The sequence below is a fragment of the Talpa europaea genome (genome assembly GCF_964194135.1).
Source record: "Talpa europaea genome assembly, chromosome: 14".
In the NCBI taxonomy this organism is placed as follows: Eukaryota; Metazoa; Chordata; class Mammalia; order Eulipotyphla; family Talpidae; genus Talpa; species Talpa europaea.
This window is the reverse complement of record NC_140082.1, coordinates 48,286,735-48,301,053: the sequence shown is the minus strand read 5'-3', so window position 1 is coordinate 48,301,053 and position 14,319 is coordinate 48,286,735. Positions and strand designations below refer to the sequence as shown.

The following is a 14,319-nucleotide window of genomic DNA, read 5'->3' as shown; positions in this document are numbered from 1 at the left end:
GAAGTCCTTGGCAAATTGGCCAGAAAACAGATGTCTAATTTTTCTTTCCTATATTTTAATTTGAAAAATATTCTTCCAAGAAAACTTACACCTCATGAAACAATCTTTCAGATACTCATATGTATAGGAAACATTTTCTGATAAAATATGGTAATTATGTCATATAGAATAAAGTTCAACAAGGAGAATGAATATGAGTAGTCCCTTGGAGCTTAACCCTGTGATACAGTTACTTCCCCTCTCACAAATTTTTATACACTGGACCTGTATCCAGGAGGCAGGAGAGGAGGGAAACCAGAGAGTAGATCCTATGTCAGCAAAATCTGGATACGTGCATTCTACCACTTAGGTGGATTAAGAAGATTAGAGGGCTCTAAGTTATTTCTCATTATTTGGCTCTTTTTTTTTTTTTTTTTTTTTTTTTTTGTGGGACCCTTGGCTGGCAGCAGGGGAATGAACCCGTGCAGCCCAGCGCTCAACCGCCACACCACCAGGGGAGACCCTAAGTTATTACTCATTATTTGGAAAATCCTTTGTGGGATGTAACACAGGGAAGACCTAAGGGTCTTTAAACTATAGCTCTGTAGAAAGCAGACAGTTCATTTTCCTGTATTCAGAGACTGGGTGTTTAATGAGTAGTACCCATATGGTACTTAGAACCTTGTTTTTCTTAGGGTTCAGTAAGTACTTATTCATTGATAATTCTTATTTTTTTAAAAATTTTATTTATTTATGCACATAAGAACTGAGGTATAGGCCAGAGGTATGGGAGGTGAGAAGATTCACTAGAGACAGACAGAGTGGGGAACAGAACAGGCAGACTGACTGAAATACACTGCTGAGGGGAGCAGCGGGCGAGGCAGGAGAGGTCTGCTCCATGCCATGTGGGTATCTCCCTGGCCGGCTGAGATTGAACTCATGCTGCAGAGGTTACAGATTGCTTCATAGTGCTGTGCTTAATGCCTTGTGCCACCAGGGAGGCCCTCCAGCTAGATGTTTTCATAAGCATTCTGGTAATAACTTCTGACAACAATGACCCAGAATTAGGTCAAACTTCACAGGTTAAGGATACAGTTCTTTACAAGACTACCTTCACTGTAGACACCTATACAACTTGGAAGGGTCTCCATGTTCACTTCTCAGTTGGCTGCTAATTTAAGGGTCCCCAGAAGCCCCAATCAGGCTTAATTCACTATAAGGAGTCACAGAACTCAGCAACATATTCTACTAATGACTACCACCATTTTATGACCAGAAAAAAAGAAAAAAGAAAAAAAAAACCTACAAATAAGAGCCAGCCAAATAGACACATAAGGAGAGGTCTGGGAGAGTACCAGGTTCAAAACCTCTATTGCATCTCACCCTCGCAGCACATGGCACACTGATGTGTAAGCACCTTGTATTGCCAACTCCTGGCATGCTCACCCAACTCTAGTTTTCATTATGCAGGTTGCAGGCTGTGAAGTTGAACTCAGCTTCCAACCCCTCCTTCCTCAGGTAGGGCTGATATCAAGTCCCACCCTCAAGTGGTTGTCTGTAGTTGGTGGTTCTGGCCTGGACTGCCCCCATCATCAGCCATTTCCTTCACATAAACTGTCAGGGCCCACCAAGAAAACAAACATTCCTATCATTCCAAGGGTTTAAGAGGATCCCTTCCATGACTAGGAATAGAGGCCAACCAAATTCCTTATTACAAAACCCTGTACCTCACTGGTTTTACCATGCCTCTCATCAACTTACTTGTTAAGGTCTGCTTTTTGTCCAAGATTTTATTTTCTCTTAAAATTGAAACTACTCATGCAATGTTTTCTGTGGCTCCAAGACAACTCACCCTTTCTATTTTCTTCAATCTCTTTAATCGGTTATATTTTCTCAAGAATTGCTCCATTTAATTTTCTTCCACACCTCCCTTGTAACATTCATTTGAAATCAAATCACTAGACTATGGGGCTTGGCGTACAGTGGATTGTGACTTAACTTGAAAAAGCAAATTTCAGTTAAATTCAGGAGTCACTGATCGCCAGCATTATACAATCAAAAGAAGTCTGTCGTCAACGACCTTCCATCTTTGTCTTGACAGGAGCAGGCTGTTGGCTATAGAATCTTCTGAGTTTGTGCATGACCGACATGCACCCCCTCAATACACGCTCAGTGGCTCTTTTTTTTCCAGATTTATTCATGCATACGAGAACTGGGGTACAGTCCAGATGTGTGTGTGTGGGGGGGTGTGTGTGAGAGAGGACTCACCAGAGACAAAGTGGGGTACAGAACAGGTAGACTGAAATACACTGCTGAGCGGCGCAGCGGGCGAGTCAGGAGAGGTTCGCTGTGCCATGTGGGTATCTCCTCGGTGGGGGATCGAACTGGTGCTGCAGTGGCTGCGGACAGCTTCCTAGGTTGCGCCCTAACCCCTTACGCCACCAAGGAGGCCCTCAGCGTCTCTTACGCAAGCGCTCCGTCAGTCCCAAACCGGGGCTCCGCCGCCAACCTCCACCCGCCAGACCAAAGCGTCGGGGCCTAGGCCCCCTGCACAGGCGCAGAAGCAGCGCGGGCGCCTCCGCTCAGGCACCGCCGCGGACGTCCCTGGGGGCCTCGGGCGACTAGGGCCGGAAGTGGCGCGCGCTCGGCCTTTCCGCGTCCCTCGCGGCGGGCGGCGGGTCTGAGGGCTCCGTCGGCGCTGAGGGATCGCGGCCAACGGCTTCTCCCCGGGCCCCGCGGCCGCCGCCCCAGCCCCACGACCGAGCGAAGATGGTGGGCCGGAACAGCGCCATCGCCGCGGGCGTGTGCGGCGCCCTTTTCATCGGGTACTGCATTTACTTTGACCGCAAGAGGCGGAGCGACCCCAACTTCAAGAACAGGCTGCGAGAACGTGAGTGGGTCCCCGCGCCCCTGGGCCCGCCGCGCCCGGCCACCCGCGCGCCGGGCCGGGGGCTTCGTGGGGCCGCGCGCCGGGCGCCCTCGCGGTGCTCAGCCGGGCGGCCGCGAGCCCGCGGACCGGAAAAAGGTGATGGCGCCGGGGGAGCGCTCCCCGCGCTGCTCCTGGCTCCCGGGCTCTGCAGGATTCCCTCCATTTTGGAGCAACGATTTTTCCCATTTTGTTTTTCTCCAAGCACTTTTGCCTTCTAAATACACGCTTGTTTGGGTTGGGATTTTGGGGGTGGGGTGGGGTGTTGTCGCCAACCCCCTGCTCCCCGCATTTTTTTCCGTTTACCTTTTAAACCTTTATTCTGAACTCGAAAGTCAGTGGTTTCTTGGGGTTTTTTTTTGTGTGTTTTACGATTTTGTGCCCGAGACTGAATTCTCAAAGCCAGCTCGCGGTGTCCTTGTTGCATTCTTAAACCCCCTTGGTAGCTTGGTTTTAAGTGCTTCCAAGATATGAATGAATGCTATAGAAATTGCAGGGCAGTCCAAAGGGCTGTGCTTCTTCTGTCGCTCAGCTTTATTTCATACCTGCGACATCTTTTTACAAGGGAGAGTTGCAAGAGGAAAATCTTGTCACCAGAACCAATGTGGTCTGTGAATCTCGACGCGCACTCCTTTGCAACGATAGGAGGGCAAATTTGTTGCATAAGAAGTATTTTTGTAATGTAATTTAGGTTACTCAGTGAAAACAGTTTCTGAGATGAAAATTAATGGTCAAGTAATTAAAGTCAGAAAGTAGAAAGAAGTGACAATCCTAGTCTAGTTACAGGTCGTTTCAGAGGCCACGTGTGGCTCGTGACTACCTTTGAACCATGCTGATGGTGTTCATCTACAATATGACATAGAATTCTAGCTCTCACGTTTTAAGAGAGGAGGCACATAGAAATTTTCATTTATGGTTCAACTAAGGGGAAGGATACCGTTTTGGTTTCAGACACTGAGTCCCCAAGCACAGGTTAGTCACAGATTAGCAGCATAATCTTGGATTTTCTGAATCTTAATTTTCTTAGGTTGTAAAATCAAGTAATGCCCCCCACGTGCCTCTGATTGGTTTTGTGGAGATTAAGACGTTTCAGGTGTCCACCACCATTCCTGACTTAGGAAAGGGTTCCTTCCATGAATATAGACTGGTAAATGTATGAGTAGTAATTGGAATTTAGCTAATTTCCCTGAAACTATTTCCTTGAAAATAGTTGGGGGTCACGGGATAGAAGCTTAGCTCTATAAAGAATGGATTAACCCTACCTTTGGAAACACCGTAAATCCTCTTGTTGAAAGTTACCATTTTAGAAAAAAGAGAAGTTATTTTCAGATTCTTTTTCTGTGACCTTTGATCCATGTTTTCCCCCTCGCTTTAGCAGTAGACTGATTTAAGTTGTCAGGCAATGAATTATTAGCTGAGTAACCTTGGATTACCCACTTAAAGCTTTAGTAAAATGGTATACTAAATGCAGAGTTGGGTACAGTCCCTGGACTGTGGTAATTGATGAATGTTAAAGATTGTTTATGAATATAACTATTATTTGGTATTTATTAAGCAGCTGAGGCTTTTATTCATAATAATTTTGCAAACTGTTTAAAGAAATGATTGGTCTTAATAACTTGAGGTATTTTGCATTCATGATAAGGAAAAGATGCTTCAGTGGTTTAAGGAGACTTGAGATTAGATTCGGGATACTTATTTATTGAGATTTTTGTCTTCCCATTAGCTCATGTGGATTATCAGAACTCTTACAGCATCATTTTTTTAAAAATCACTGAGTTTTTTGTTTTTTTTTTTTTAAAGATTTACTTTTATTTATTTATACAAGCACTGGGTACAGTCAGAAGCGCAGGAGGGTGAGAGAATACACCACAGCCAGAGCGGGGAGCAGAGCAGGCAGAAGGACCGAAGTACACTGCTGAGGGGAGCAGTGGGTGGCAGGAGAGGGCTGCGCGCCATGTGGGACCCTCCTCCAGTGGCGGGGAGCAGCCGGGGATCCAACCGGTGCTGCAGAGGCTGCGGGCAGCCTCGCAACCCAACGCTCAACCGCTGCACCACCGGGGAGGCCCAAAAATCACTGAGTTATTTTTTTAAAGGTATATTTAGGCATACAAAAACTGGGGTACAGGCCAGAGGTGTTGGGGGTGAGAGGATTCGCCAGAGACGGGGGGAGCAGAACTGGCAGACTGACTGAAATACACTGCTGAGGGGAGCAGTGGGCCAGTCAGGAGAGGTCTGCTGCGCCATGTGGGTAGCTCCCTGGGCGGGGATCAAACTTGCACTGCAGTGGCTGCTGATAGCTTCATAGTGCTGCGTCTTAATCCCTTGCACCACCAGCAAGGCCCCCACTCTAAGTTATTAATAAATGAAAATAACCTTCAAATTATAGTGTTAGCAGCAGGTGTGTTTCATTTATACAGCACTGCATTAAATGATTCATCATTTTAATATATATTAAGTAATCTATATAAATGAATGCTTTGAAAGTAGACAGATTAGCTTTAACTTGCTAGATTTACACAGCAGCACTTGGGACTAATTGTTAGCAAATACTCAATCCAGCCCTGATTTTGTTGATTGAATGTGTAACTGGTTTTATCAGCCTGTTACTGTCTCTCTTTTTATCACAGAGATAGTATATGAAACTATCTCTGAAAATAAGTCAATGTAACAAGTTGTCTTATGAAAGGAAAGCCAGAATTTTTGATTTAATGCTAGAAATTTAAAGCACTTAATCATCTGAAAGTTTAGTAATAGTATCAAACATACTCAGTAACAAGGTCCTCCACCCCCACTTAAAAAAACTACTGTAAGACTGGTTAATAATGGGAACAAGTGGCCCTTTCCTTGAATTTCATTAACATTTTTTGGTCATTTTCTGTAAATTCTGCATTAGCAAATTATATTTCTCTGTATTCTACAAAGTTGCCATATTCATTTTTGCAGTCCCTTTTATTTTGATGGTAATGTCTTCTCTTATCCTGTAGGGATATAATGTTTGCTAATACGTGCTCTGAAATTCACTGTCTGATTCTGAATCCACACTCCACCACTTAATATTTGTGACTTTGGTGAACGTGGTAACAATACCTATCTTTATGTTACCATGAGGATTGAATAAGGTAGTTAATAACATTTCGAGCAGTGCTTCACATATCATCTAAAACTTAACTGAGGGCCTCCCCCCATGGCGCAGTGGTTGAGCACTGGGTTGCAAAGCTGCCCGCAGCCTTCAGCGCTGGTTTGATCCTCTCCGGCCACCGGAGGAGGAGGAGGGTCCCACGTGGTGCGCAGACCTCTCCTGCCACCTGCTGCTCCCCTCAGCAGTGTACTTCGGTCCTTCTGCCTGCTCTGCTCCTGCTCCCCACTCTGGCTCTGGTGAATTCTCTCACCCTCCTGCGCTTCTGATTGTACCCAGAGCTTGTATAAATAAATAAATAAATCTTAAAAAAAAATAAAACTTAAGTGAGAGCTTAACCCTTATCATCCAGTTCTTTTCACATACTGTTCCTCTGTGAAGTCTTCCTTTTTCTTGTAGTCTTAGTCCGCTCCTAACACTGTAGCATATTTAATAATTAGTAAATATTGCCTGCTGTCATGTTATTTTTTGCCTAAAAACTGAAGAAACTCTTAAATTGAGAGCCTGTTACGTCTTAGGTCTCCTCACAGTTAATTGTCCAGTGATGAACACCTAGGAAAGGTAATTAGTTAGAAAAATAGGCAGTCTTCAAATTAATATGTAAGATAATCTTTAACTGTTCTTTTTTTTTACCTGTTGAAACTGCTAGAATTGTATGTGACTTGGCGTTGCCACACTGTATGTATTATGGGGGCTTGAATTGTAGAATTATTGAAGGCTTTCAGAGGACATAGCCTTGTTTTTTGGCTTTCCTTCTCACAGTAGTAAAGTTAAGCATGCTTTTTCCTTTGGAGAGTTAAAGAGATTTATTTGCCAAAGGTCACTCAAGTAGTATTAGAGCCTTGCCTTTCTTGGCTATATGCCACGTGGTCCTTAGTTGAGCTGATATGAACTCGGTATCAGGTACTTCCTTATAAAACAGGCACTGTTAAAATGCTTATGCATTAATTTACTTAATCCTCTCAACCACTGTGAAGCAAGCTCTTAGACCAAATTTATATAGGGAGAAAGTGAGACAAAAGTTACTGTAATTTATTCAGTCAAGGTCACACTGTTAGTAAATGGAAGAGATATAAACAAAGCCTGTGGCTTCTCTTGTGCCAACTCCCTTCACATGGGGTACAAGATTAAATAGCAATTTAAAATAATGGTAGTGTAGTAATAGTCTTATTATTGATTTGGTTTAAAGGGTAGACTAGTTGGTGATTAAGATTTTAAACAATATTGATATTTCATATCAAAAACAGATTTAAAAAACCTTTCAGAATATAGGCAAGGTCCCCCCTCCTCCCACCTTTAGCCAGAAATAGTTGCATTAAGATTTTGCCAGTGCATTTCTAGGCACTGTAGTCCTTGGCCTGCTGTCTGTACCCCCACCCCCAGCAGTGGCTTAATTCTTGCTTTGAATTTCTGTCCTGTCTAGGTTAGGGGAGGGGCAAGGGGAGCTTACTCTGCTTATGGTAGTTCAGGAGACTAAGCTGTTGGAATTATCTTCCCTCTTGTAAATTTCTGATTCTGGTGCTCCAAAGAAAAGGGGAAAAAGCTCCTTGATCAGAACTATTCATATGACCCTGACGAATGAGGAGAGCAGAGAGTTAGGAATGTTTTGCCAGTAGAACGAATAACTGCCACAGCTGTTATCTTCTTTCAGTTTTCATTTTAACAATGATAAAATGAAAATATTCCCTTTTTTGCAGGAAGAAAGAAGCAAAAGCTTGCCAAGGAGAGAGCTGGACTTTCCAAGGTAATATTCAATCTTTTTTTTTTGTTATGATATACTCTAAAATTGTTTTAAAATCTACTTTCACATATGGATTTTGAGAAAGCTAGTTACATAAGATATTGGGTGTCTATTTTAGAATGTTCTATTTTAAAATATATGTTTCTAGCAATAGTTAACTCATGTGAGCTGCGGAGTATCTTGATTGCCTTTTGTCGAACATAACAGGCAGCTTACTGTATGAACGATATATAAAGGACAAAAAGGTGATAGTCTCCAAAAGATTCAAATGTTCTCATGCAGCTGCTTTGAAATAAACTAAAATACTTATTGATTTAATAATATGAAAATCTATTAGTTTCCTTCCTCCAGCTTTCTTTAAAAGAACCACATGTTACTTATTCCAAAAGTTACATAAGATTATTCAATTCATGCCCACTGATCCAAAATTCCAGCACAATTTTTTTGTAGTAATATGTAAATGTAGATATAAATCTTTTATTCATTTTTTTCTTTTTATAGATCCTGTGTTCATGATTATTTTTAATGACTACATAGGTTTATCTGCTTGGTAAAAAAAATGTTCTGTGACATGTGTAAGTAAATTAAGTAAGTAAATGTTAATCATTGTGCATATAGCTTTACATTTTTATTAAATTAGTTTCATTGTTTGGATTCCCAGGGTTTGGGCTACTGAATCAATAGTGGTTCTTTTTAAAGCAAGTTGAGGCAAGGAAATATTAAATATTAAATCAATAAATGTTGCAGTTTGTTATTTTGAAACAATAGAAATAACCAACTGGACACTTAAGGAAATAGGGAGATTATCACTTTTAAGGATATATGAAAATAGATACACAACAGCTTGTCTGTTTAGATTCAGGTATAATCAAAATCTTCCCATGAGCTGAGATAGTAAATGATTGATGCTTCTATTTCAGAAATGTACATTTTTCAACAGTTGAATAGAAGTGTATATAGGGTTCCCCTGGTGACCCTGGGGTTAACATCTTAGTGCTATCAAGGTATTGCCAGCCATTGTAGCATGAGTTCGATCCCCAGCCATGGAGCCAACCCACATGGCAAGGCAGCAGTGTAGCAGTGTATTTCAGTAGATCTTCCTGTTCTGCTCCCACTCTGTCTCTGGTGGATCCTCTCATCTCGCACCTCTTGCCTATACCCCAGTTTTTGTATGCATAAATAAATAAAATCTTGATTTAAAAAAAGAAGTGTATGTAATTCAAGAATCAAAAACTATTAATAGAAGTGTTAAAATGGACTTTTCAATAACTGATGGCACTGTATATTGCCATAATATTTCAGCCTGGTAATATGTAACTACTAAATAAAACCATGGCTTATTTAAATAAAGCTTCTTATAATTTACAGTAGCAAGAAAATTAAAAGTTCAGATGCCCACAAAGACATAATGATTATGTAATCATTTTCCTTAGTGGGATTTTCTGCTGCCATTTAATAATAACTAATCTTTTAGGTGCATGTAAAATCTATACAAAAATAATGTTGGATCAGAAGAACACATTGTAGTTGTGTAAGTATAATGATGGTGATTAAAGATAGAAATAATAAAATACATGTTTTATGGTAAAAGTATTTGTACTCTTAATTTTTATTTTATTATTTTTTTTTTTTAGGATTTATTTAGTCATGCATAAAAGAGGTGGGGTACAGGCCAGAGGTGTGGGGGGTGAGAGGATCCATCAGACACAGAGTAGGGAACAGAACAGGCAGACTGAAATACACTGCTGAGGGGAGAAGTGGGTGAGACAGGAGAGGTCTGCTTCGCCATATGGGTTTCTCTCTGGCCGGCCGGGGATTGAACTCGTGCTGCAGAGGCTGCGGATTGCTTCATAATGCAGTGCCCTTGCGCCACCAGGGAGGCCCTGTACTCTTAAATTTTTTGTTTTAGATTTGAGTCACAGCTTTTTGAAAACTGTTCAAATACTAGTTTGATCAATAAATATCTTTTGCATTTATTTGAATGTAGATACTAAACTGTTCCTTGCAAGTGCTGAATGATGAATTTCTTTTTATCATTTTTGTAAAAAGAGCTATTCATCTTATTTTTAATAGCAAGATTTTCTGTGTATTGGTTATATCTCCTGGCATAATTGCGGTGTCAGTTAAATATTCTATTTCCAAACAGTTACCTGACCTTAAAGATGCTGAGGCTGTACAGAAATTCTTCCTCGAAGAAATACAGCTTGGTGAAGAGTTATTAGCACAAGGTAATAGTCATTGAAACTATATAGAATCATTCACTATATAGACTGGGAAACTATATAGAATTATTCACAGTAATGTAAATTTATGGTAATAAGGAGCTTTTTTGGGTACAGTATGGCTAATTTTTTAGTGTTCTAAATATTTTGTCAGGTTTTATGTGGTTAATAATGTGATTATTTTACTTAGAAATAAATTTTTTGGATTGTTCATAATATATTTTGAGTAAGTTGTATTTCATACGTGATTTGGAAAAGAAAATCTTTACAAATGAGATTACTTTTAAGTAGTTTAGAGAATATAGTCATAGTTTGATATGTAAATAATGACTGGAGGAATATGATTGAGGAATATTCTCCCTCAACTATCTAATTTTCAGGTCTTAAATAAGACTAAATAAGTGCTTATGGGAAGGAATGGCTAGTAAAAAGTATTTACCTGATCAGTGCATTATGTCACCTGATTTCAGAGTCTACCAGTGATCTAAATCTGACTCAGGTTAAATTTTATCAAGTGATGACTTGATAATCCTATTCTCATTGCTCATAATATCCTTAGTGTTAAGATATGCGATTTGAGACATTTGTGGTTTTTTTTATGGGAAGAGAGTAAAAGTTTAAAATGGTGGTGGCCATCTTCTTAATGTGTCTTTTCCCAAGAAATTCCTTTATTCCTCCCCCCCCCCCCCCAAAAAAAAAGTGATTGTCTTTTTTTGGATGGGATAGTAGGCTGATAATATAAATTAAAGTAGAAATGCTTTATTAGATTATACTTTGTAACTTCTCAATATAAATTTTAGGCTGAATCATTGGACAATAGTAAAGCACTTAAATCCACATAAGGATCATTTGGGAGGCTATAATTTATTACTTTAATATGAAATCTGCTAGTAGTGATATCTACTGATATAGATTGTCATATTTCAGTTAATGCAAATTTTCAAGTAATGTTTGTGTTCATGAAGATGTCCATTTGCTGCTAGCAAAGTTTTCTTCTAGTTCCCCAAAATAAAGTACTGTTTTGAATTATTTTACTTTAAGATATTAGAATATATTACACTCCTAAATGCTTACATTTGGGTTATCTTGGTTATCATGGTTATTTTGGTTATCTTGGTTATCATGCCCTGTGACTGTCAATCTGATTTAAGCTTTTGGATCCAAATTGATAAGGACAAGTATTTGTGGTGATAGGAGGAGGTCAAAGAGGGACAAGGAAGAGTTGTTTTTCCAAAGCTCATGTTCCACACAACAGCCCAACTTGGTCCGAGGGTTGCTTAACAACTCGTCATTCAAGCTGCCTTTTTATGGAAACTCTCAGCCCAACCAGAAGTAAAAGACATGGATGGTTAGAGTTAGGGGGGAAAGGTCAGTATCATCATAAGCAGTTTGGGCATTTAACTTAGTTGCTTGACAAGGACTCCTTTTATTTTTTAATGGATTCTATTTTTCTTTTTTCAATTTTTTTTTTATATTATTATTTTGACAAGGACTTTCTTTATCCAGAGTCTCCCATATGCATATTCCATTAACAGAAAGATTTATCTTGGGATATGTAGACAGGATCAAATCTGCAAGTGCAGAATTGCTATGGCTGTTTACTGTGCCCAGTGTATTTAGATGTAGTAGAAAGTGTCTCATAATCCCTGTGTTCTACCCATGCAACTCCAATAACAGCAATATTTCCATTTATTAATCAGAATTAACATCCCCAGACAACAATGTAATTCATTCCCTCTATGGCTTGTAAAATCAGTGGCTAAGTAGCACTGTAACTTCCAAGTCATTGGAGCCATTGAGTCCCTTGGTGGAAGTCCAAGTTCATGCAGAAGACCAAATGTCTTATATTTTAGTTTTCCATTTTAAAACTTTCTTTGTAAAGTTCTGATTTCTTCAGTTTGAATACCTCAGCGTTAAAATTTTTTCAAGTACTAACCATCAGTCCCTCATTTGATCACATTCTTATTCAGGGTGGGAAAACCTTTTTGTGTTTTCTGCTTCATTATAAAAAATAAGATTTCCATTAAGAGCAGCCAGATTAAAGAGCTGTATTGGACAAAGTTTATAGGTGGGTAGGGTGAGGAGCAGCTTCTGTGTCTTATCTGGGCATGCCAGCCTATCAGCACCTGCAGAACAGGCAGGCGGACCAAAATATACTGCTGAGGGGAGCAGTGGGCGAGACAGGAGAGGTCTGCTGCGCCATGTGGGTATCTCCACAGCCGGCCAGGATCGAAGCCACGCTGCAGAGGCTGCAGACAGCTCCACAGTGCTGCGCTCTACCGCCTGCGCCACCTGGGAGACCCTTGCACAATATTTTTGATCGACATCAGTTGGAGATATAGTTGAAGACTTCAAAGCTGAATTTTTGATAAAGGTGAAGACTTTTCAGGTTGCATGTTAATTTAAATCTTCCAGGTGAATATGAGAAGGGTGTAGACCATCTGACAAATGCAATTGCTGTGTGTGGACAGCCACAGCAGTTACTGCAAGTGTTACAGCAAACTCTTCCACCACCAGTGTTCCAGATGCTTCTGACTAAGCTTCCAACAATTAGTCAGGTAAGCATTTGAAATGTTAAAGATAAGAGCGAGTAGAATCTGATAAATATTTTAAGGACATTGGAACTTTAAAATGAGTGTAATGTGCATGATAAAGTAAGGAGACTCATAATGAAAATGGTACTGGAAATACCAGTTCTCAAGATTTTCTTCCGTAGTAGGAAAGCATCCAAATGAGTGGGCAGAAGCTCTAGCTTTGGATCAGGAAGTGTGTTTCAGCCTTTGGTCACTCAGCTCCTTTCTAAAACTGCCTGCCTGCTTTTTTGTGGGACCATGCTTTTTATGCCAAGGTGGGCTTTGAGTTTAGAACTATTTCACTCTATTCCTACTGAATAGTATAAAATACTATTGTATGAAAGATTATGTATAACAAGAGTAAATTAAAACAGATTCTGTTGATTTTTGATCCTTTCCAAGAAGCCAAACTAAATCTGCTTTTCGGAATAGTTTATCTGTTGCATATATTAATTTCTGTAGGTGGTATGGTTAAAAATTGGTAAAATGACTGACCAGTTAATGCTTCAAGTTGATCTTTATTCAGCTGGATTGGAAAGAGAACATTTCCAAAGGTTTCAGAAGAGTTGAAAAAACAAGGATTTAGTATAAATCTTATTTTATTTCTACTAACGTGGGTTCCTGTCTGTATCAGAAACCTCTCTAATATTAATAATCCTCTGCTTGATGAATCTGCTCTTTGAATGGTAGCATAGCATAGTGCTTTCAGAAAATTAACCTGAGAGGACGTCTTTTGAAATAGGGAAAAGTTACGAATGAAGCTTGAATTTCTTTATGAAAATGGCTTCCTCTTCAAAGTTAAGGTACACCTTTCATCTGGAAAAATTTTTTTAAAAGCCGGTTTTAGGATATTGTATTCCTTTGTATAATGACTGACCATTTACAGGTCAAAGACAAATGATTATAGTTTAGAATGATCGATGAAACACTAATTAGTATTTTTAGTTTTTTTGTGGGAGTGAAAAGATCTTATATTATTGACTACTATGTAGCACATATTATATGCCTCCTTTATTAATTTTAATTTTGAAATAGGGACTGAGTGTATGATCATTATTTTCTTAGTTAACAGTTTATAAAGTATTTAAATGTTGAAGTAAGTTTCACAATGGGTAAATTTTAGCAAGATTTGATTTTTTGAGAACAAAGCATATTGAACTTAGAATACTGATTAAATGCCTATTTTTTAAATTGAAATTTTTTTCTCTTCCAGAGAATTGTAAGTGCTCAGAGCTTGGCTGAAGATGATGTGGAATGAGAAGCAAATGTCAACATAATAATCTCAATTAAAAATATTTTTAAAATCTTAACTTGGAAAGTGAACAGCTCTGGGGGAATAAGGGCAAATATGCTTCTTCTGGACTGTCCTACACTGAAATCTACCAAAGTTAATTTTTACTTTGTGTAGAGCCATTTGTTTTATTTATTTTTCCCAGTGAAAAGTGTATTTTGTTAGGAAGCTTTTCATTTTATAAATACACTATGCGTTACTGAAATGGATTTTGTTCATCCCTAAAACATAATTAAAATGTACATATAACATCACATTGCTTACATTGAAAAGACCCAGGGCTCAGTTTTAAAAATGGTAAAGTATAGGAGAAAGCTGAAGAATGCACATTTTTTAAGCTTATAAATTTTGCTGTATATCTGAAAAATGGATGGGAACCTGTGTGTTTATCAGAACTGAGTATTAAAATTTTTGAGATGGTTTCTACCACTTAATCTCTTTAAAATAT

The 14,319-nt window shown here is 39.4% G+C and overlaps 1 protein-coding gene across 1 annotated transcript; it reads left to right on the top strand.

Annotated features, from left to right (window-relative positions):
- Positions 1-2,748: 2,748 nt before the first annotated feature.
- TOMM20 (translocase of outer mitochondrial membrane 20) lies at positions 2,749-13,854 on the top strand (the record flags this gene model as incomplete). Its single annotated transcript, XM_084254345.1, has 5 exons — positions 2,749-2,869; positions 7,742-7,788; positions 9,932-10,013; positions 12,423-12,565; positions 13,794-13,854. The coding sequence occupies 5 exons, from the start codon at positions 2,749-2,751 to the stop codon at positions 13,836-13,838; spliced, it is 438 nt and encodes a 145-aa protein (XP_084110471.1). The 3' UTR covers positions 13,839-13,854.
- Positions 13,855-14,319: the final 465 nt, after the last annotated feature.